Source organism: Sebastes umbrosus, chromosome 4 (assembly GCF_015220745.1).
Source record: "Sebastes umbrosus isolate fSebUmb1 chromosome 4, fSebUmb1.pri, whole genome shotgun sequence".
Classification (NCBI taxonomy): Eukaryota; Metazoa; Chordata; class Actinopteri; order Perciformes; family Sebastidae; genus Sebastes; species Sebastes umbrosus.
Genome location: NC_051272.1, coordinates 6,785,967 through 6,807,110, shown reverse-complemented (window position 1 = coordinate 6,807,110; position 21,144 = coordinate 6,785,967). Strand labels below are relative to the sequence as shown.

The window sequence follows — 21,144 nt, the reverse complement described above, 5'->3', positions numbered from 1 at the left end:
CATAAACTCAGAACGCCATGTCTCAGCTGCCCTGAGAGACCAGTCCATCAGAGCCGGATGACGCAGGGCAGAACCTTCTGTCAGAATACAAACTAAATCTTGCGTCAAGTGATGGATGTGTGGAGAGTCCAATTTTCTGTTCCAGTATTGTTGTGACTGAGTTCAGAGAAAGATTTGACTTTGGCACAGAGATCAAGGTCTTGATCATTCCATCCATGACCCCGCAGGACATGTTTGTTTTTTGTAATGTGGTGGATGACTGGAAACACCCACATTTTCTTGTGTTCATTTTATTACTCAGTAACTCAAGCGTCACTTACTGGCTTCATCTACAGTTACAGATGGATTTGAGGCTTTTTGAAACAAAAGTGAAAGAGTTTGAGTATTTTGGGAAGCTGTTCTTAATTGCTTGATATTGACAGGAGGCTTTGTGGTGTCACCGGCGATAAGGGCATTGTATCCGACTGATGGTGACTCTTGATTTGTCAGGCTATCTACAGGCCATCCGCACAAAACACAAAATGACGGACTATCTTATGGAAGAATTGTGTTCATCCTTCCAAGTCAGAGACTTGGAGAATCTACGCCAAGGAGCATTTAATCTGCTCTAATGTCTCAACACCTTACTGAGACACTTAAAGGTTGTTTTTTCCTGTAACTTATCATCCATCTGTATGTTTGAACCCTCCCGTTATGGTCATGAGTCTCGTGTAATGACCAAAAAAGCGACCAAAATGAGTTTTCCTCGCAGGTTGTCCCAAAGGTTAAGGAGCATCTTGAAGGAATAAAATTGTTGCTCCTATGTGTTTCAGGTATCTGATTAGAATGCCAGCTAGATGTCTCCATGTGGAGTTGTTGGTAGATCCATAAGACATTGGAGATATTTCATATCCCACCTGGTCTGGAAAAGCGTTCGCCCAGGAGTAGCTGAAATAACAATGTGACAGTGTGAAAGGGGTCGTTCGTAGTGATATACCTACAGAGAATTATCACCCAAATCTGCAGCTCCCTTCTTATAAGGTTTACGGCGCTTTATTGAAAGTTTCTGCTCACTGTTTTGCTCTCTGACCATCAATTTTACTGTTTTGGTTCACTCTCACTGCTCTCATAGCGTTGTTTTTTGGGCCATATAAGGCAGCGGTAAAGCTCTAAATATCTAAGTATTGCATTGGAAAAGTTTGATGAAAATGGCTAAATTTGATCAAACTCCCTCAACTGCGCAAAAAGTTGAGGCTGGTTTTGCCTTTGTCGATGCGCTAAATGGGATATAGAAATGCCTTTGCCGAATACATTCTGACATAGTGAACATTTAACTCACATGACTGATCAGCTGTTTTTGCTGTTGGCAGATCCTCGGATATTCTCATAACGTGTGTCTTCGTCTCCGGACAGCATTAAACTTGGCCAATACTAGCTGACATGAAAGAACTATTTAAACTTGCCCAATTGATACAAATTCCTGAAGACCTCTCTCCATTATTCTATCGTAGATGGGTTGGATGGCCGGTTCACAACCTGTTCTTCTTCTTCCACTTTGTTTACTGGTGGATTACAGCCAATCGTAGCCTATAGCGCCAGATTCTGACCAAACTGCGCTATAGCCAAGTTTATCCCTCCAAATCAGTTGATGGAACGCGCCTAATTAGCATTTATTTTTTTGCGCCATTCCAAAAAAGTTCGCTTAAAAGTCGATTGACAATTGAATGGCAACACGGCTACTAATAATTGAAATTTCACACAGCTCATTGCATTTTTTTCTTGAATGTAGGGCTGTTTTTGGTCTGAATTCCCAGTAGTACATACCCTCATGGCTAGATGGTCTTCATGACTTTTGGCAAACCGTCAGTCTTGTTTTTTTTTGTTTCATGAGAGTAATTACTGAATTAGATTGTTTTTTCACTGTACTACTCTAAATTTACTCTAGATTTTTATCGAAATATAAATCCGTCTTATCACCCTCCATCAAAAACTGAGATGTGGTAGAGATGAGTGTCCAGATGCCAAACTTAGGGCTTAGTCGCCTAACACTCTGATCTGTAAAACTGAGTTTCTCCACAATGAATCACACAAAAGCACCACTTCTTCCAATCTTGTGTTTACCAGAGATATGCTCATAAGTTTCTTGGAAATAAGAATTGACTTATCGACTAAAGAAATCTTGGTCGACTAAGACCAAAACGACCGATTAGATTAATCGACAAAGAGGGGGCAGTCAGAGGTTTTGGCAGTCAGTTCTCACAGCCTCTAATCGGTGGATCTCCACAAGATGACATGCTATGTGCAACATTTTGATGCTGCGTGAGAGCTGACAGTGTTGAATTTTTGAACACTAAGATCATACAAGGCTAGAATGATTTGTTAGTAGCTCCATGGTAGCACGGTTTCCATTATTAGGCAGTTCAAAATGTGAGTAGCGTGTCAGAATATTTGAGGGTGCGGGGGCGGGGGCGACATTTTGTTCCAATACAAACCAGATAGTAACTTTTGTTGGCCAGAAATTTCAACACATTGTTAAGCCACAGATGTTAGTTAATCTGATTTTCTGACCATTTTGTAACCGGCTACGACATGTCCCACTTTAAAGCAGTCAATATTTCCCAAAAGAGTGGCGTCTCTAAGTTTCAATGGTGCTGTTCCTCCGTGTTTCACAAATTACACAGATATCAACACAGATGACAAATGGTTAAGATTTCAGTGGTTTATACTCTACCCGCAGTTTCATACCTTTTGACTTAGTCATACACCAGATGTTCAGAAATTTGTAAAAAAAACATCAACAAGAGTTTTACTATTACTATTGCTTTTTAACCAGTCTCTGTATCAAATTATTGGCAATGAATGCATCCAATATTTTTTTTAGATATTTCGCTAAAAGCCAAAAATGTCAACCTCGTGGTGGCACCAGAGTAAAGCTCAGAGAATCACCAAAGACAGTGTGATTCATCCTCTGGAGACCATGAATGTTTGTGCAAAAAGTTCAAAGCAATCCATCCAAAAGTTGTTGAGATATTTCAGTCCGGACCAAAGTGGTAGACCAACCGACCGATATTGCCATTTATTGAGCTATGAAGTTAGTATAGCTAAAAAAAATCATTTCCATTTTATCCATGTTCTCAGCTCCATCTACCTACCAATCACAATTTTCCAGAGCCCAATTTGACTTATTTAGAGCAGCAAAGATGAATCAATTAGTTGTCAACTATTAAAATAATCACCAACTATTTTAATAATCGATTAATCAGAATTGAATATTTTTTTTCCAGCTTGTTTAATGTGAATATTTTGTGGTTTCTTTACTCCTCTATGACCATAAACTGAATTTCTTTGAGTTGTGGACGAAACAAGACATTTGAAGACATCATCTTGGGCTTTGGGAAACACTGATTTGACATTTTTCAAACATTTTCTGAAATTTTATATAACAACTAATCGATTAATCAACAAAATAATTGATAGACTAATCGACAATGAAAATAATCGCAGTTCTAGACTTATTGATATTGCTTGTTTTGTTCGATCAATACTTCAAAACCCAAATATATTGAGTTTACCATCATGGAAGATGAAGAAAGATTTGGAAAATTAGTAAATATTCTCATTTGAGAAGCTGGAAATAGTGAATTTTTTGCTTAAAACCTATGACTTAAATGACTTTGACTTAGAAAATTGGTTAGGTTAATTTTTAGTTGATTAATTAACAAATTGCTATAGTTTAGCTGCGTCTATTTTTTAAACCAATTGCAAACAAAGGTTGTGTAGTTTTTGCTCATGTAGTCGGTGTTATGTTTCCTTCTATGTTAGATAAGTGTACGAGGGTATTAAATAGTCATTAGACAGAGCTTTCACAACCCAACGACACGCACACGTCACATTTTCATAATGAAGAGAAGTTACTTTTCCAATTGCTTCAACAAAAGAGGAGACATATTTACGTTTTACAGCTGTCGTGTCTGGTGATATTGGTTTCTCACTTGTCTTTCATTGTTGCGTTGAAAGTTCAAATACGTCAGGGATCGTTTTGGAGGAGTCCTGAAATTCCAGGGGGTGGGGTGCGGGATGGAAAATGAATTTGAAAAGCCAAAAATCTCAGCACCTGGTAGGGACGTCATCGATATTGATCAACAACACTGTCAACCCCCCACAGATATATAGAACATTTTGTACTGTTGGCCAATAAATATCTTAGTTCTTACTCCTCTTAAATATTTAAAGAATTCTCTCTACTCCAATCTGTTCTCAGTATGGGTGTAGTGCTTCTACTTATTTCCAAAACACCTCTGTGTAAGTCACGCTAACAAATAATGACATGCAAAAGATGCTTACGTAACAAATTGGCTTTAAAACCCTAATTTCTTGAAGATTCGTCTGAAATGTGCATCTAAAAGCAATAAATTCCTTGTTCTTTGCCAATAAAACCCAAACTGCATGCACAGACGTACACAGTATAACCCGCGAGGATATATTGGGCGCTGGCTTCAATTGTTTCTCCTTTTTTATTTTTGTACTAAGGCAACAAGCAGAGCAAATGTAGATCACATTTTCAAGATGTTTTGGGGCTTTATTCCACATTGTCTTCTCCAATTCCAGCAGATGGATGTCCCTCAAGTGGCCCATAAACGTGTTTCGAAAATAGCATGTTTACTGTAGTTATCCCCGTGAAGTTAACAGTGTAATTGCAAGTGATGTTTCCTGCTCCATCACATTCTGCTGCCATGAGTCATCTGTTGTCACGGAAGCATCGCACGCTGAACTCACCGCAGTCCTCGCCCAATGCTGCGTTGATAGTGGATCAAAAAACGAATCTGGCGAGCGTCGCTGCCCATCACTCACCCCCGGTCTTCCCGCTGAGTGATGCAGACCCTTTGAAATGTGACTCTGGCACTCTTGTGAGCTAAATGATTGTGTAACACTTCATTAGAATTGGGGAGTATATCTCCACCTTTTTTGGAGCCAAAGGATTACTGTCACATTGTCCTCATTAGGACTCTGTGGTTTAAGGCATGTTTCATCACTTTCAAATTAAGGGGGGAGATGGAGTGAGTAACTCGAGGAATTTATTTACTTTTTTTTTTTTTTTTTTTAGACAATGTTCTTTCAAATGGTTGTTGTAGAGGTTGTGAGGGTTTGTTGAGCCCTTTTTAGACATGGAAAACATGACTGCTGGCTTCATCTGTGTGTTAAAGTGACGGCTTTTTGTCACTCAGACATGTTTGTCAATTATGTAAATGTTTGTCACGGCTTTAAGCAGACATGACAGGACATAATGCAGAAAGAGCCTCAGTGTTTCTATGATATTTCTCAACTGGTGGATGAGATGGAGCGCTGTTGGTGACTTGAAATGTTATGATATGAATGAATGGATTTCAAAACCGATTTTTACCATTGATGTTTTAGGGGCCCTAAAATCCATTGCGTTGCGACACAAAATCGTTCCCTAGCGTCTAATTCTCAGGGTGCGACAGCAGCGCCACGAGATGAAAATAATTGAACTCTCGGAATTCTGCATTGCGCACCACATGTCACGTGACTGAGGAACAACCAATCACAGCCAGCAGATATCTTTTCTTTCTTCCGTAAATATAAGTCTACAGTAAACATATGGTGGAGAAATTAATCATTTTAGTGCAGGGCTACCCAGAGCCTTATGATTTGTCCCACGGACTATTTTACTGGCTTCACCCTTTCTATCCAAGGACGTCACAACATCCGGTTGGTAGGTGAGCCAAATTGACACAGAGAAATCGAGCAGTAAAGCTACTGTGAGGGATTTATGGTGCTGGAAATCCATTTATCTTTTGTTTTGACTTTGTTCAGTTTAGTCAATGAAGCTTACTGCCAAATTACCGCCGCCCAGGACGATTGTGATCGGTTTAATGAATTACAAACCAGCCAAAACATTTTTTCCCCTACACCAGAATGATAACGGGTGCAGCCAGACACTAAAGAAAGGTCTGGTTATGCGAGACTAAGTTCGACCAAAAGTCCAAAACACCAAAATGTTCAATCTACAAAAATATACAACCAAGAAAAGCAGCCAATCCTCACATTTGTGTACCTTGAGCTATCTTCTTTTTTCTTTGCATTTTTTGCTTGAAAAATGAAAAACAATGAATTGTTTATCAAAACAGTTGCAGATTGGTTTTCGTGGTTGATACATGTTTTTTGTTTTTGGTAAATACATTATGAACAGCTCCCATATGAGTACAATCTTAACTTGAAATTGGCTCATTCATGGTGTTTTGCGGTTGATTAAACCACTTTTATTTTCTTTGTACATAACCGATGACAGCAGTGTTCTTAATAAGGCTAACAAGACAACCATTTAATTACTCTTTGTCCACATTTAACCTTGTGCTGCTGTAGCCTTCCGTGTTAATTTGATGACATTCAATTCAGACGTGTGTAGTGGAAATGTGATTAGGTTCGAGCTAGTAAAATTGCTGTTGTGACGTTTATGTAAAAGTGATTTAGGAGCTCATCCAGACAGGGTTTTATATCCTCAGTGACTTGTTACCAAAATGTTCTTTCTCAAATGATCTAAATAATTATGACACATACTTTTTTGAGAAGTCACATTAACTCAGAATGATGTTCAAGATGAATTGCGGCACATTGACAAAGCCAATAAGGGAGGCAGTGTGGAGGCGGAGGAGTGGTGAAGCTCCAGGCCGGTGTCTTCACTACAGGACGATCAAGACAGTTAAGATTCGGTGCCATTCCCTCCTTTGACTCATACGTCTTCATTTTGACAGGAGAACAAAGCAGGTAGTGTTGCTGTGGTCGTAAATAGCAGTTGCAGTTTTACCCTGATGACACGCTTATCCCGGAGGAAGAGAAAGGGTGTGTATTTAGGGAAGGGATGATGATACAGGAGCGTGCAGGTAATTCTACCCTAGGCGTCGCCTCATCAAGCACTTGGCCTTTCACCCGGTAAAGAAGAACTCTGCTGACTCGTTCACCTGCTTCCTTTTAAGCCTGCTGCCACGGGGTATTTTTAGCATATAGCTAGCATATACTCTGTTGCAATTAGGTAGGATGCTGGTAAACAATGCTCTGGTAGGAGGCCAGCTCCAAACTTGGCTCAGTCACGAGTCAGACGCTTTCAACTGAAAAAAGGAATAACTTCATGTGCTGGCAGGAGTTCCAGCGAAGTCCATGGGGGTTGCAAGGATTTTTTTTTTTTTTTTCTTTTTCACAGAAACACTTGTGTTTTATATTTGCGCCTTGCCACACATTCTTTTGTGTTCATGGGGGAGGAAAAGGATGAGACATTGGCTTTTGAAGTCTTTCTATCTTGTCACGTAAAGCATTCCTCACAGATGGAGTAGGACTACATAGTCACCCCTCTTCTGTCTTATTACAGGTCATATCAGGCTGAATTAAAACATAAATTGTCTGTGCATCTGTGTGTCATTAGCACATTTAGGTAAAGGTATTTAGTTGTGTGTCTTGCTGCATTTATGCGTTTTTTCGGTGTGTAAATGTAAACACATTTAAGTGTGGGCATTCATGCATCCAGGTTTGGACACTATGCATGCGTGCAGGTGTATGTGTTTCGTGTGTGCATGCATTTGCACATGATTTACAGTCGGTAAACGTGTATGTGCATGTTCTTTAACATGTATCCACAGTAACCTCTGACTTGTGAGGGTAAAAATACAAATGGGAGGTCAGAGTGGCACACGGCTCACCCTTACTGCGGCTCTTTGCATTGTCAAAAGATATTTATATCTGGAATGAACAATTGAGAAAGATGGGTTTGATTTCCCCGCTTTGGCCTCGGGCTCGGCCTTCCTGTGGGTGCAGAGTCAACCTCAGTCAGATGCGCTGATTGGAGCCAGATCCTTTGTCCCAAATTCCGTCTCCTTGCACCCTTGAACCTCACGAAATCTCTAAACTAAAACCTTCAGTCATTGGTGTAAGTCCCACATTACACGAATCCAACTCTAATGGGATGTTGTGAAATGTCATGAGGGCGATGCGGAGAAACATGTGCTGGTGGACGAGAAAGGGATGACTCGCAGGTGAAATGAGGTTGAAGCTGACATTCCACCAGAGCAGCTCTTTACAGTAATAGTCGGCGGCGTTGGTGTGAAGTGGAATGCTGCCGTTAATTTCTCACTCTCTGGACCCACTTTCGGTGTTTTATGAGGAGGAGGGAGGACATCTGTTGGCGTCGTTGAACCTTACAGGAATCCTCCGGGGACCTTTTAATCTTCCGTAGAGATCTATAATGTGAAGATGCAGTGATATGCTATTTTTGTCTACTCTCTCGCCAGATGCTTCTCTGAACTCTTAATACGCCCGTATCACACCCCTGGGGTCCATGAATTGTCATATGCGATACTGTGAAGGAAGGTAAATGTTCTGCAGACGTTTTATTTTACTGTCCCAAGAGTACCCCTCTGCTCCGTAAACCTCTGCAGGCCCCGGGGCTCCCGAGAACCCCATTCGCTGTAAATACCCAGAATTCCTAAAACTTTCGAACCCTATATATTTTGAATTCCTCAGACGTCTTCAGACTCTTTGTATCTCAGATGCTCTGATACTCGAGGGGGCAGTGAGACCCCTTAACCCCGTCTTATCCTTATTTTCCAACCTAACTCCCCCCCACTGCCCTACTCACACACACACACATTTTACACACACACACCCCCTGCGATGGATTCCAGATCGGGAATTTAATGCATTTCTGTTTCGCATCACCTCCCAGGAATGCAGCACGCGTGCCACAAGCCTCATAACCTCCGGCTGATGAGTGTGAGGATGTTTAAAAGAGAGAGGAATGATGGGATACAGACGCTGCTGGGGGTTATGGGGGGCTGTGGAGGGAGGAGGGGGGTTTGACAGAGCGCATCCGGCGCGGCACTTGGCGGTAATGACCATCTTGTTGCATAAAGCAATGTTAGTGCAGCTGTGGTATGTGCCGAGCGCATCTGGACGGCAGATTTTTGGGAACGTATTTTGTGTGTGTTTGTTTGGTCTGTCCCGTCTCACTCAAATTAACGACTGTTGCACGATACGGAGGGAGGATGGAGTGAATTAACTTAGTTGGGGATCTTTGGAGCGGGGGCTGATCGAGAAGTGCAGGTTTTACAAGGCGGTCTGTTTTGCATAACGTTCAGATACTGTTTTTCTACTCTGGCAGCGTCGACACATTTACGCGTATTGAATCATGTCAGGATTAGACGCTCATTGTCAGGTTGCTTTAAGGGGAGGAAAACTTCCTGACCTGCAGATTGCACATCAGGTCTTTGTCAAATACAGCCTCCAGTTAATTCTCAGTTTGAGTTAACCTGCACGGAGCACCTTCGCAGGGTAGTCTGATAAAATACCTGCTTAGTTCATCAATGGCAGCTTTATTTGTTTCATGTTATTTACAGTCTCAGTTGCCCTGATGCAATTAACTTCCCAGTTGGAACTCTGAGCAATAAGCTAAGCAATTTTGATCCAGATCATGGACAGATAGGTCTTGACAATATGGATGTAATAAGTCATTTTTTTCCAATTTTGATGTAAGTCAATATCAAACATTAAACTAGGGCTGTCATTGGATTACAATATTTAATCGCGATTAATCACAAATTAATCAAAACTTTTTTATCTGATCAAAATGTACCTTAAAGGGCGATTTGTCAAGTATTTAACACTCTTATCAACATGGGAGTGGGCAAATATGCTGCTTTATGCAAAGGTATGTATATATTTATTATTGGAAATCAATTAACACAAAACAATGACAATTACCCTCACAGGTAATGAATTTAGCATAAAAAATATGGCATGTCTGTAAAGGGGAGACTCGTGGGTACCCATAGAACCCATTTTCATTCACATATGTTGAGGTCAGAGGTCAAGGGACCCCTTTGAAAATGTCCATGCCAGTTTTTCCTCGCCAAAATTTAGTGTAAGTTTGGAACTTTTTGGAGCCTTCTCGACAAGCTAGTATGACATGGATTCCTTAGGTTTTCTAGTTTCATATGATGTCAGTATTTTCACTCTAGCTTTAAAACTGAGCCCGCTACAACCTAAAAATTGCAAGTTGCGTTAATGCGTTAAAGAAATTAGTGGCGTCAAATCGATTTTGCGTTTTTGCGTTAACTTTGACAGCGCTAATTAAAACACAACATAATATGGTTATTTTGTCACTACAGTTAGGTATGAATTTTTTGGATGAAAGCGTTCATCGAATTTGTGGCTGGATTTGTAATCTTGTGAATACCTGCAACTAACAATTATTTTTCATAAAAATTAATAATTTTAACCATTTTTTAATTGAAGTCTAGTGAAAAATGGCCATCACAGTTTTCTCAGAGCCCAATGTGACGTCATCACATCGCTTATATCCAGAACCCAAAGTCCTCACATTTGACGTTTTCGCTTGATAAATGATCTAAACAATTATTCTGTTTAGGGCTGTCGCAATATTGCAATACAGCGCTATTGACAAGCCAACCACAGAGGATGACAAACAACCGCTATGTTCATTTTTTTTTCATTTTTTTTTTAAATTCTTTGCAATGGGAGCGTTTACACTATGCTGCAAATGCCAGCAGCGTGACGAGGCACTGAGCGTCTATACTTCACTGAGCGCTGCACGTATGGTGTTTTTTTTTCTGGTCGCCAAGAGTTGAAAAATGTTCAACTTTGGGTAAAACACTGCGTTCGTCACTGTTTTAAAGGGACTGTTTGTAACTTTTTAAGCGTATAAATGTATGGGGTCGGGACACATGCACGCTCGCATATGCGCGCTCACGTGTGCCCGGGGCCTCTGCTCCGCTGCCTGCTTGCCTTCACTCACACAGCGCACGTTCTCGCGTACTCGCTCCACCTCTAGACGTGAACGCGCGCTCACTCCACACTGCAGAAGAGTTAGTTTAGTTCTGAGATATCTAGTGAATGTACAGTGGACGTTTGTGCAGAAATAAATGCTTCAGCTCCTCCAGACCAACAGAGGTTTCAGGTGTCTTGTGAAGTGACGGGGCTCCGCAGCGAGAAACGTTATCGTCCCGTTACCGACCGGGTGCCGGTGTCTTCCTGCTCTCTCCGGCTGCGGGCGGAGACAACAACGTTACTCGCTGCGGAGCCCCGCTGCCTCAGCCTGCGCTGAGGCAGGAAAAGCCAACACTAGGATCAGCATTGATTCATGGAGAGACCTTCGTCTGGTCAGCTAACACTACTGCCAAGCAGGTGAAATATAGAGTGATATTATGGTTTTAGCTGACGTGTGTCGCCTCACTGTTTTGAGCGATGCTCGTTCATGTCTATTTAGAGAGAGCAAGTGCGAGCCCGATGCTGACTTTCGTTGACTTAATGGTCACAGGTGTTGCTGTTAACAAGCATTTCTGAAAGTTACAAATAGTCCTTTTAACAATAAATCGCTGTGCCACATTGTTCATCTGTGTTCTGTATTGAACAAAAAACAAGTATTTAATTCGTTTTAAAACTGTCATTTTAATCATTTCAAAGCAACTATGTACGTAATAATAGCCTAACAATAAAGCTTATTTATATAGCTCTAAAATCAGGATTAATTAAGAAAAAGAAAAACATGGCAGTGATATTGCATCTCACGCTGTTGAGCCGATCATTATCACCGCAGGGGAAATTCCTTCATTGAGACAGTCCTAAATCTATTCTATAAATAGTTGCCGATAAACTTGTCATGTAGTTGATTAATTGACCAATCATTCTGCACTTCTCTCATTTGCATAATCTTTCATCAGATAGTTGCTGATTTCAATCAAATCCATTTATTTGAGAGACGTTCTTGTATACGGCATAATTTAGTATTGAGAGTGAAATGAGAAAAATGTTTTGTAAAAAACATGTTCATGAAATCAAACATTAAAAAAAACATTAAATATCTTGAATACATTACACATACCCACAAAAATTCTTAGTTTGATAATTAAGGAAGATTTCATTCTCAGTCTCTGTTAAACTTCTCTGCATGCCCCAAAATTACTTGAAGTCCCTTGTCGACCAGACATTACAAAAACAGGATGATAGTTCAGTTGCACATTAATACAATTATAGAATAGCACATGATCCTGATGATAATGACTATATCGTACATAGCGAGACAGAGGACAGTGATCAACTTTATTTTGGAAAATGGAAGGTCTAGACAGTGAGGTCATGGAAATGAAGTCACCATTTCTCTATAATTATTTTGTCCCCTACACTTTACACATTTATTACTGTGTGACAGTAAGTGTAACTCCCCATGCTTCTGTTGTCTTTAGCCATCAGAATTACACAACTTCTCTAACCGGTTTCTGTAGTGGTGTGGTGTTTGTGGCACTCTAGCGCCCTCTGGTGAACATATGAGGTCAAGGCAACAGTGCAGCTGGCCGTGGGTTTGTGCAGCACTGTTTTCTTTGATTAGGGTTTATTCAAAGACAAAATACAGTCAATACAGTGAGCCTGTTAGTCAAGATGTGTTTTATTCCATAGTTCAGTCTTCAGCTTTTTACATATATATATAAAAACATAAAATAGAAATCACAATGTTCACTCATGACAGTATCAAAGGCACTGATGGTTATAGTACAACAACACAGTACAAATGTTCTGCAGTTAGCATTCTTGTTCGGAGTGAGACTTTGGCTAAATGCCCTATTTCTGACACTGTGTTTACAAGCAGGAAATGTTTAAGAGCCAGTTCTTTAGACAGATATAAATCTAGGTCAGACAAACCGGAGAAAAAAAAAAGCACTTTCATGATGATGAGAAAATGTTTAGTGAATCGTGTACATGGTATTTCAATTCAGGCTGTTTTTGTTTTTTTATTTAGAAGACAACTTTGTTAAACATCATGGACTTTACATTAGACATGTCATCCTCAAGTGCTACTGGTGCTGCCCTCATGCAGCTGAACTTTAGTAAGGAAAACAAAAAACATCGTTAATATATGTACAAAAATCCCTTATATTTATATTTTCATGTAAAAATGGTCCCAAAGAGTCAATAGGAAAATAGCAACAGGAAAGAGAACAGTTTGTGGCAGTTTCAAATAGATTATGCTTTTTTTTTAAGATATTACAACTTAATAGATTGATGTGGTTCAACATCTCTTAACTTTACAACAACTTGAACCCAAAACACACTCAAACAATTTATGTTGGACAGGTCCGACTCTGGTTAAAAAGTAGTGCATTTCATAGATATAAATCAACTGTCAGGACAAAATGATACTAGGTAGTGGTGGGCACTCTTGAACTCATGAATTTTAATAACCTGCACATTTTAAAGTCAACAGATTTAAATTATGTATGTATTGTTAGCTCAGTAGGATTTTTAGCCATGGTCAGCTCTTATATAATCGACTGTGTCCACTGTTAAAGGAACAGTGTGTAACAATTAGGGGGATCTATTGGCAGAAATGGAATATATAATATTAATAAGTATCTTCAGTGTATAATCGCCTGAAAATAAGAATCGTCGTGTTTTTGCTACTTTATGGTACATAAACTTTTGGAAACTTTCTTCTCTTATATCACAAAAATAGTTCACTGAAATGTGTTTCTGAAAATATTTTATGTGAGAAATAAGACATCCAGTTCAATCAAAAATTAAGCTGTCTTTATTTTTGCGTATTTGCGTTAAAGTAGCCTAGACCTCAACTTTATGCAAATGAGGAGCGGCCAACGTGGCGCCCCGTGTCTCGAATCGTGCCGCCACGCTACAAGAATGCATCACGCGGCTGCTTACATGGATAATGAATGGGAAGCGTGGAAAAGATGTAGGCTGTGGACATGTACCATTAGAATGTGCTGTTTATATCTAAATACGGAGCGGGTCCTCTTCACGGCCGCCATGTTTCTACAGTAGCCCAGAAAGGACAAACCAAACACTGGCACTAGATGGGGCCATTTGCGTTTTCAAACTTTTGCATCGGCCACCGTAGTTCTCCTACACGCTTGGCACATGGGAGAGGTTTCAGAGGGCTGCCATCTGCAACTTCATCGCTAGATGACACCAAATCCTACACACTAACAAAGGTTGTTTAAAACAGACCAGAAGCTTCAATAGCGAGCTTGCAGTTTTCCTACAGGAGCCCAGATGGTCTAAAGTAGAGTCATCTTTCAAAATGTGTCCAGTTCCTGTACGTTTGAGTGTACTGTAATGCTCGGACTGGGAGTCATTAGCATTGGGTAAATGTTGGATCAATGCTAAACTTTTTAACAATTGTAGATTGCCTGCTGAGTAGCCCAAATTACTGTAATATACTTTTTCTGTGGTGGTTATTAAGCGTGATTTATGCTTGTCGCTTCCGCAAGTGTCCGCTTGGCCAAAGAGACGTCACACATTATGCCTTTGCTTTACTGCATTATGTTACCCACTTGCTAGCCTCTGTGGCTTAATGGAGATTTATGAAGTGAGTTCTTTTACCTTTATAACAAATTGTATGTCCTGTACATCATTTTGGAATGAAAATTCCCCACTAATTGGACTTTAATCACACTACCAATCTACATTTTTAGCTGCTTTTTGCAATTATACAAGACCAAGCAACTGACATGGCAATCAATACATTTAACAACAAAGCTTTTATTATTCCAGCATGTTTCCTGATGTTATCACTCCTTCACTTAGTATTTTTGTTGGGTCCCTGCTAGAATTAATGATCCTCATGTGAAAATCTTTTAAATGTCTTACAATGACAGACTTGTTCAAAGGTGTACCAGCTCAACCAGTGCTGGTTCCCACTAAATATTCATAAACGGGATAAAGGTCATTGATTATTGAATGCCCCCTAATCAGAAAATGCCTCATATTATCCTGATAAATCTTGAATTTGGACTCCACTGAAACATCCAGTTACCAGAGAACTCCTCCCAGTCACTAGTTAGACATGTTGTGTCCCGGACAGTATATCCCAGCAGCCCTCTGTTGTCTTCTCCTCTGTGTTGTGGACATTAAGGTTCAGGGCTAACGGGGTCTCTACTGGGCCTGGGTCGTCTGGTTCTTCATCTCCTTCCATTGCTTCTGCCTCAGGCTGAGCTCTGCGTCAGAAAAGGCTGCTGGGCCCCAGTTGGTGATCAGCTGCTGTCCCTTGGAACCTGGAGGAGAGAAATGATCAAGAGACTGTTCACCATAGAGGTAGGAATGTTTCATTCTAGTGTTGTCTATAAAATGCATCGTAAACGACAAGTCAAAGCAACAGACATCGAGTCCCATTTGCAGATGGAAAATTGAACTGTGTCCTGTGTGTTATGTTGCAGCAATGCGACTAGGTATGGCCCTCGCTATAATATCTCTTTCTCTCTGTCGCTCGATGTCTGTCTGTCTGTCGCTCACTTTGTCGCTCTCCGTCGCGCTTTCTCTGTCTCTCCCTCTGTCGCTGTCTCGCTGTCTCGTTTTCTGTCTCTTTCGCTCTCTCTTTCTCTCTCTCTCCAACTGTCTCGCTCTCTGTCTCTTTCTCTCTCTCTCTCTGTCACTCTCTCTCTCTCGCTCTGTCTCTCTCTCCCGCTGTCTCGCTCTCTGTCTCTCTCTCTCTGTCGCTGTCTCTGTCTCTGTCTCTGTCGCTCTGTCTCTCTCTGTCGCTGTCTCGTTTTCTGTCTCTTTCGCTCTGTCTCTTTTTCTCTCTCTCTCCCGCTGTCTCGCTCTCTGTCTCTTTCTCTCTCTCTGTCTCTCTTTCTCTCTCTCGCTATGTCTCTCTGTCGCTGTCTCGCTCTGTCTCTCTCCCTCTGTCTCTGTCGCTCTGTTTCTTTCTCTCTGGCTCTCTGTGTCTCTTTCTCTCTCTCGCTGTCTCTTTCTCTGTCCCTCTCTCCCCCGCTCTGTCGCTGTCTTGCTCTGTCTCTTGCTTGCTCTCTCTCTGTCTCTTTCGCTCTCTCTCTGCCGCTCTCTCTCTCTCGCTCTCGGTCTGTCGTTGTCTCTCACTCTGTCTCTCTCCCTCTGCCGCTCTCTCTTTCTGTCTCTCTATCTTGCTGTGTCTCTGTCGCTCTCTCGGTCTCTGTCACTTTCTCTGTTGTTCTCGCTCTCTGTCGCTCTGTGTCTCTTTCTCTTGCCCTCTCTCTCTCTCTCGCTCTGTCTCTTTCGCTCTTTGTCTCTTTCTCTCTGTCGCGCTATTTCTCTTCCTCTCTCTGTCGCTGTCTCTTTTTCTGTCGCTCTCTTTGTCTGTCTGTCTCTCTCCTCCTCTGTCTGACGCTCTTGCTCTCTGTCTTCTTGTGTCTCTGTTGCTCTCTGTCTGTCACTGTCTCTCGCTTTCTCTCTCCCTCTCTTTCGCTTTCTCACTGTAACTATCGCTTTCTCTCTCGCTCTGTCTCTGTGTCTCACACTCTCTCTGTCTCTGTGTTGCTCTCTCTCTCTCTCTCTCGCTCGCACTCTCTCTCTGTTGCTCTGTCTCTATCTCTCCCTGTCACGCTCTCTCTCGCTCTCTTGCTCTGTCACTCTCTCTCTGTCCGTCTGTCGCTCTCTGTCTCCGTCCCTCTGTCCGTCTGTCTGTCCGTCTGTCTGTCTGTCTCTCTCCCCACAGCTGCTCCGCTATGACCGCACACTCGCCAACGTTTACGCCGGGCTTGCAAAACACTGGCGGTAATCAAACAAAGTTTTAATGATAATTAAAATTTTAAAAGGTAATACTAACCACCGGGAATTTTACCGTGGTTTATAGTGAAACTGTTAATCGTTACATCCCTATAAAGTTCATAGAAGTTGGTCTTTATTACCTATTTGAGCCTTCTTAAATATTCGTATGACAATTTCACACAAATGTCTAACAGGATAAAATGATGAAGTGATGACATTTTGGACAGACATGAATGTAAACTGCAACTTGAGTGGTTGGCAGAGGCATACAACCACGAGGTAATTCTAGTTTAGTAATATCTTTGTTGTCACAGATATAGTAGTTGAAAATGGATGCAATGGAAGTACGGCCGTTAAAGCTATTAAAAACACATGTTATTAATGGATGTAAAGGGGTTGAGCTGGCTGAGCGTGATGGTAAAGCTACTCCTGTGGTGTATGTAACACATCTATTCTATCCAATAGAAGTATCAGGTTCAAATCCTGATGGGAGTTTCTGCCTTTAAATGGTCATTTCTGTATTTTTCGACGCTGACCTTATTTTCCCATGTTTTTGTGTCTAAGTGACTAAAGGGAAAACATTTTTAAATTGGTCCAGTATTGAGCCAGAGCGCTGTAACCGGCAGCCGTTAAACAGGCTCTTATAGTGCAAAGTGCTTGTTTTTTTGCCACTGACAGATTGTTATTAGTGTCTGTAGGGTCATTTCCATAATGTTGTCAAACACATAAATAACAACCTAAGCCTGTCAGTGGCAAAAACAAGCACTTTTAGTGAGCGTACATTAGCGGCGGCGCTCTCCCTCAATACTGGACCAATTTCAAAAAGCGTTGTCCCCATTAGTCACTTTGACACAAAAACATGGGAAAATAGGTTCCAAGTTGAAATATGCTGAAGATATCCTTTAACAACGCTTTTTGCCAGTGTTACTATCTTAGGTCCTTTGAGGAGTATATTTATAGTAAATTTCGGCACAAGGTAGAGTACTTCCTCTCTCGCCAACCAGTAAAAAAAACACAGAACGTGCAGTGCTAACCGCAGAACCGATGCGGTATTACGGTTATTGCGACAGCCCTAAAACTAATTCTACCCGTAATCCTAAAGTCAAGTCGTACCCCTCAACCAGTCACAAAGATACAAGTACAAACAGTGTGTGTGTTGCCGTTACCTGGTTGAATGAGTCGTAACATGCCCTCGTGTTCAGCCACCTTGTGCTTCCAGGTCCTGGTGTTGTTGGTTGCATCTTCCAGCTTCTTCATCACCGTCTGGTTCACGCAAGAAAACACAGAGACAAAGTTATTTATAGGTAGTAAAATACAAGGGGAGGTTTTTCTTTTCTGAAAACCTAGTTTAATGACAGCACTGTTTTGGAATACTGTCAACAAATAAAATGTAATTATTATTGAGTTTCTTGCATAATTTTCTATCATGTCTAAATAGCTGCCTCCCATCCAGCAGTAATATTAGTGACACCATGTGGTAAAGAAAGGTACAACTTAACTAAGAACTAAAGATTTTTATTTTTTAGTAAATGTAGACGGATACAAAGTCATAATGTAATATAGCTCTTAATTATTTACTCTGTAAAAAATCCTAAATAACAGCAATGAGGGGGAGTTTCTGTGTATACCTGTTATCACTGTCATAACAGGTATACAGTGCAAGAACACATTGTTGTTCATTATATATTGTCGCGAAAGAGGTTAAATAACACTTCAAAGTTACGCAGAATTTTGGCGAGGAAAAACTGTTATGGCCATTTTCAAAGGGGTCCCTTGACCTCTGACCTCAAGATATGTGAATGTAAATGGGTTCTCTGGGTACCCACGAGTCTCCCCTTTACAGACATGCCCACTTTATGATAATCACATGCAGTTTGGAACAAGTCATAGTCAAGTCAACACACTGACACACTGACAGCTGTTGTTGCCTGTTGGGCTGCAGTTTGCCATGTTATGATTTTAGCATATTTGTTATGCTAAATGCAGTACCTGTGAGGGTTTCTGGACTATATTTGTCATTGTTTTATGTTGTTAGTTGATTTACAATAATACATATATACATACATTTGCATAAAGCAGCATATTTGCCCACTCCCATGTTGATAAGAGTATAAATCAGCTGACCTGGTACTGCTCCAGCGCCCCCTGCCTCTCCTGCTCCAGCTCCTCCAGTTGTTGCATCGCTGCCTGCAGGGCGCTCTCCTTGGCCAGACGGTCCTTCTCCAGCTCCTTTTTCTCAGCCTCCGTCTGGGAGATGGCGCGCTGCTGCCGCAGGTGGTGCTCCTCCAACTCTGCCCTCTTTGTTGCCTCCTCCTCCAGTAACCTGCTCCACACAGACATTAACATGGGTGAGTACAATCATTCTGTATATAGGCTTCTCATTTCCAGCTGGTCTGAGCCCTGCATTGTCACATAAAACACCATCTACGCTGAGGCATATAATAATAAATAATAAATTGAGCACAGTGTGTGCATTTTCCTCATTTATTTTCATTGACATTGACATTCTTTTCTTGTTAAAGACATTATGAGCCGCAATACAATCCCAACATTTTTTGCAATTCCCATCATTAATACAAACTGTATGTATATTTTAACTCTGTTTGAAAACATTAAATGTCTCTAGACTGTAAAAGTTTAAATTAATCAAAAGTATCAAATGTCAACCCTTATCTAAATTGAAAATGTGTGAAAGAGGATGTAGCAAAGATTTCCTCATTCCAAGTAATAAAGTTAAGCAACTAAAGTGTAAATCAACAGTAAGGTGGAGGTGGTTGTGACATGTCAGTGTGTCAGCAGGTGGTGCTATAGTGCAATTATGGACCATGTATTTAAGATTATGGTTTGATAATGTGTTTATATTCTTTATCAAACACACTTTATATAAAAGGCAGCCAAAGATTCATTGAACCAAAATGTAAGGCCACTGTTATATACTTTTATGAATGAATGAAATAAAGTAAATTAACATTTCATTTGTTTGATTTTTGACTGCATTAATCTTGCATCAAATATAATCTGAAAGAAATAGAAAATCATTGCACATTGTATACATGAACTAAAGTGGTGCTACTGACAAAATGTACAAAAATCAAGTTGGCATTATGATAATGACTACCTTACTGGGAAAGAAAAGTTGCTAAACTATTTGCTACATCTCTACACACAAGTAACTCAAATCTGCCCTAAGCCTACCCTCCAACCAAAAAACCTCTGTATGGTACGACGTTAATTGCCCGACATTATCTAATGATAAAGGACCGGTCGCCGTCTCTTTAACACAGTGGTTTAATTTAAGCACCGCAGTCAGTACAATGGCGCTGACATGCTCACTACTGGTTAGTCAAATGTGAGGTGGAAAGTAAATGTCAGCAGAGAGGAAGGAAAGACAAGGGAGGAAATGTGGTGGACAGAGGGAAGTACAAGTTGAATGTATGGCTGCGTGAGAGACTCGTGAAAAAAAAGAGGAGCAGACTCGGCCCCATGTGGCTGTTTACAGATGGTTTCATGATAAACTAACAGCGAATATGAAGTAAGATATCTCATATCTGAAGTGGACAACTGGGACTAGCTGATAAAAGGAGGCGACTAGCAGCTCGATACATCCGCAGAACTTGATATTTATCATCTCATGCATGTGTGTTTTTGTTCATACAAACTTTAAAAAAAAACCTGTTGGATGATATGATGCATCTTCTGGTGGTTTTAGCAGCTGGTTATGTTTTTATATAAAAAGTGTTCAACTTGGGTATCTCATCATAACTCAATAGATTTTAATCTGAACACGTTTGTTATTGATGCATGGAGTTTAATTTCAGCTTTTCAGTTGGCCTTTAACCCTCTGAGACCCGTAACCGACTTTACTGTCTTTATAAGGCTGTAGTCGGCTTTAGAGCTAGAGTGAAGGTACTGGTATCATTAAAAACTAGAAATGTAGCTGTTGCAACCGGTGAGTTGCAAGTTGTTGCAGCAATTTTTGGGTTGATAACATTTGTTACACAGATTTGGTGCTACATTTAACCATTTTTATCACTTGATAATCCCTCCAAAATACCACATTAAGACACCAAGACCTTGAGGAACACCATAGAAAAAGCCATGCTGCAATTTGGTATCAAAAACTTTTGACATTTGTAGATTACTGTAAGAATTGCATTTTTCAGCGATTGAATGGCGAGCACTTCTTTTGTGTAAACTGCTCAGAAACCCCCTTGCTGTCAATCTACAGTACCTAGGAAAATCATACATCCTCTTAATGCTCTAGGAGTTTCATGAGGCTGTGATTATCCTAGAGGTCACCACAGGTCATTTTATACAGGGATTAATACAGTTGGGCTCATTGGATCCACAAGAGTCTCAGCTTTACAGTGATACCCAATTTATGTAATTCAAAGACTGTTTAGTGACCCCAGTATGCAGAAATATTCAAATACACTATTTTTAAATAGGCGATAATAACACATTTATACTGCACTCAAAAAACTGCATGTTTTTTGCCCCAAACTGCATGTGATTATCATAAAGTGGGCATGTCTGTAAAGGGGAGACTCGTGGGTACCCATAGAACCCATCTTCATTCACATATTTAGAGGTCAGAGGTCAAGGGAC

General features: G+C 40.7%; 1 protein-coding gene and 1 long non-coding RNA gene across 3 annotated transcripts in view; one reads left to right on the top strand and one right to left on the bottom strand.

The window, feature by feature from the left end:
- Positions 1-21,144, top strand: part of LOC119486449 — a 68,779-nt gene that overhangs the window by 36,382 nt on the left and 11,253 nt on the right. Inside the window, exons 4-5 of one of the 2 annotated variants that reach the window (XR_005206534.1) lie at positions 15,004-15,108; positions 16,484-17,707. This is a non-coding gene — a long non-coding RNA (uncharacterized LOC119486449). Of the gene's footprint in view, positions 1-15,003; positions 15,109-16,483; positions 17,708-21,144 lie in introns of those variants that run through there. The other variant, XR_005206533.1, reaches the window with a different exon arrangement.
- The window catches only part of swap70b (switching B cell complex subunit SWAP70b), a 37,254-nt gene continuing 28,538 nt past the window's right edge, over positions 12,429-21,144 (bottom strand). Inside the window, exons 10-12 of the mRNA XM_037766546.1 lie at positions 18,661-18,859; positions 17,703-17,799; positions 12,429-15,068 (exon numbers count right to left, since the gene is read on the bottom strand). Coding sequence (XP_037622474.1) covers positions 14,950-15,068; positions 17,703-17,799; positions 18,661-18,859 — 415 coding nt within the window. The 3' untranslated portion in view covers positions 12,429-14,949. The remainder of the gene's footprint in view (positions 15,069-17,702; positions 17,800-18,660; positions 18,860-21,144) is intronic.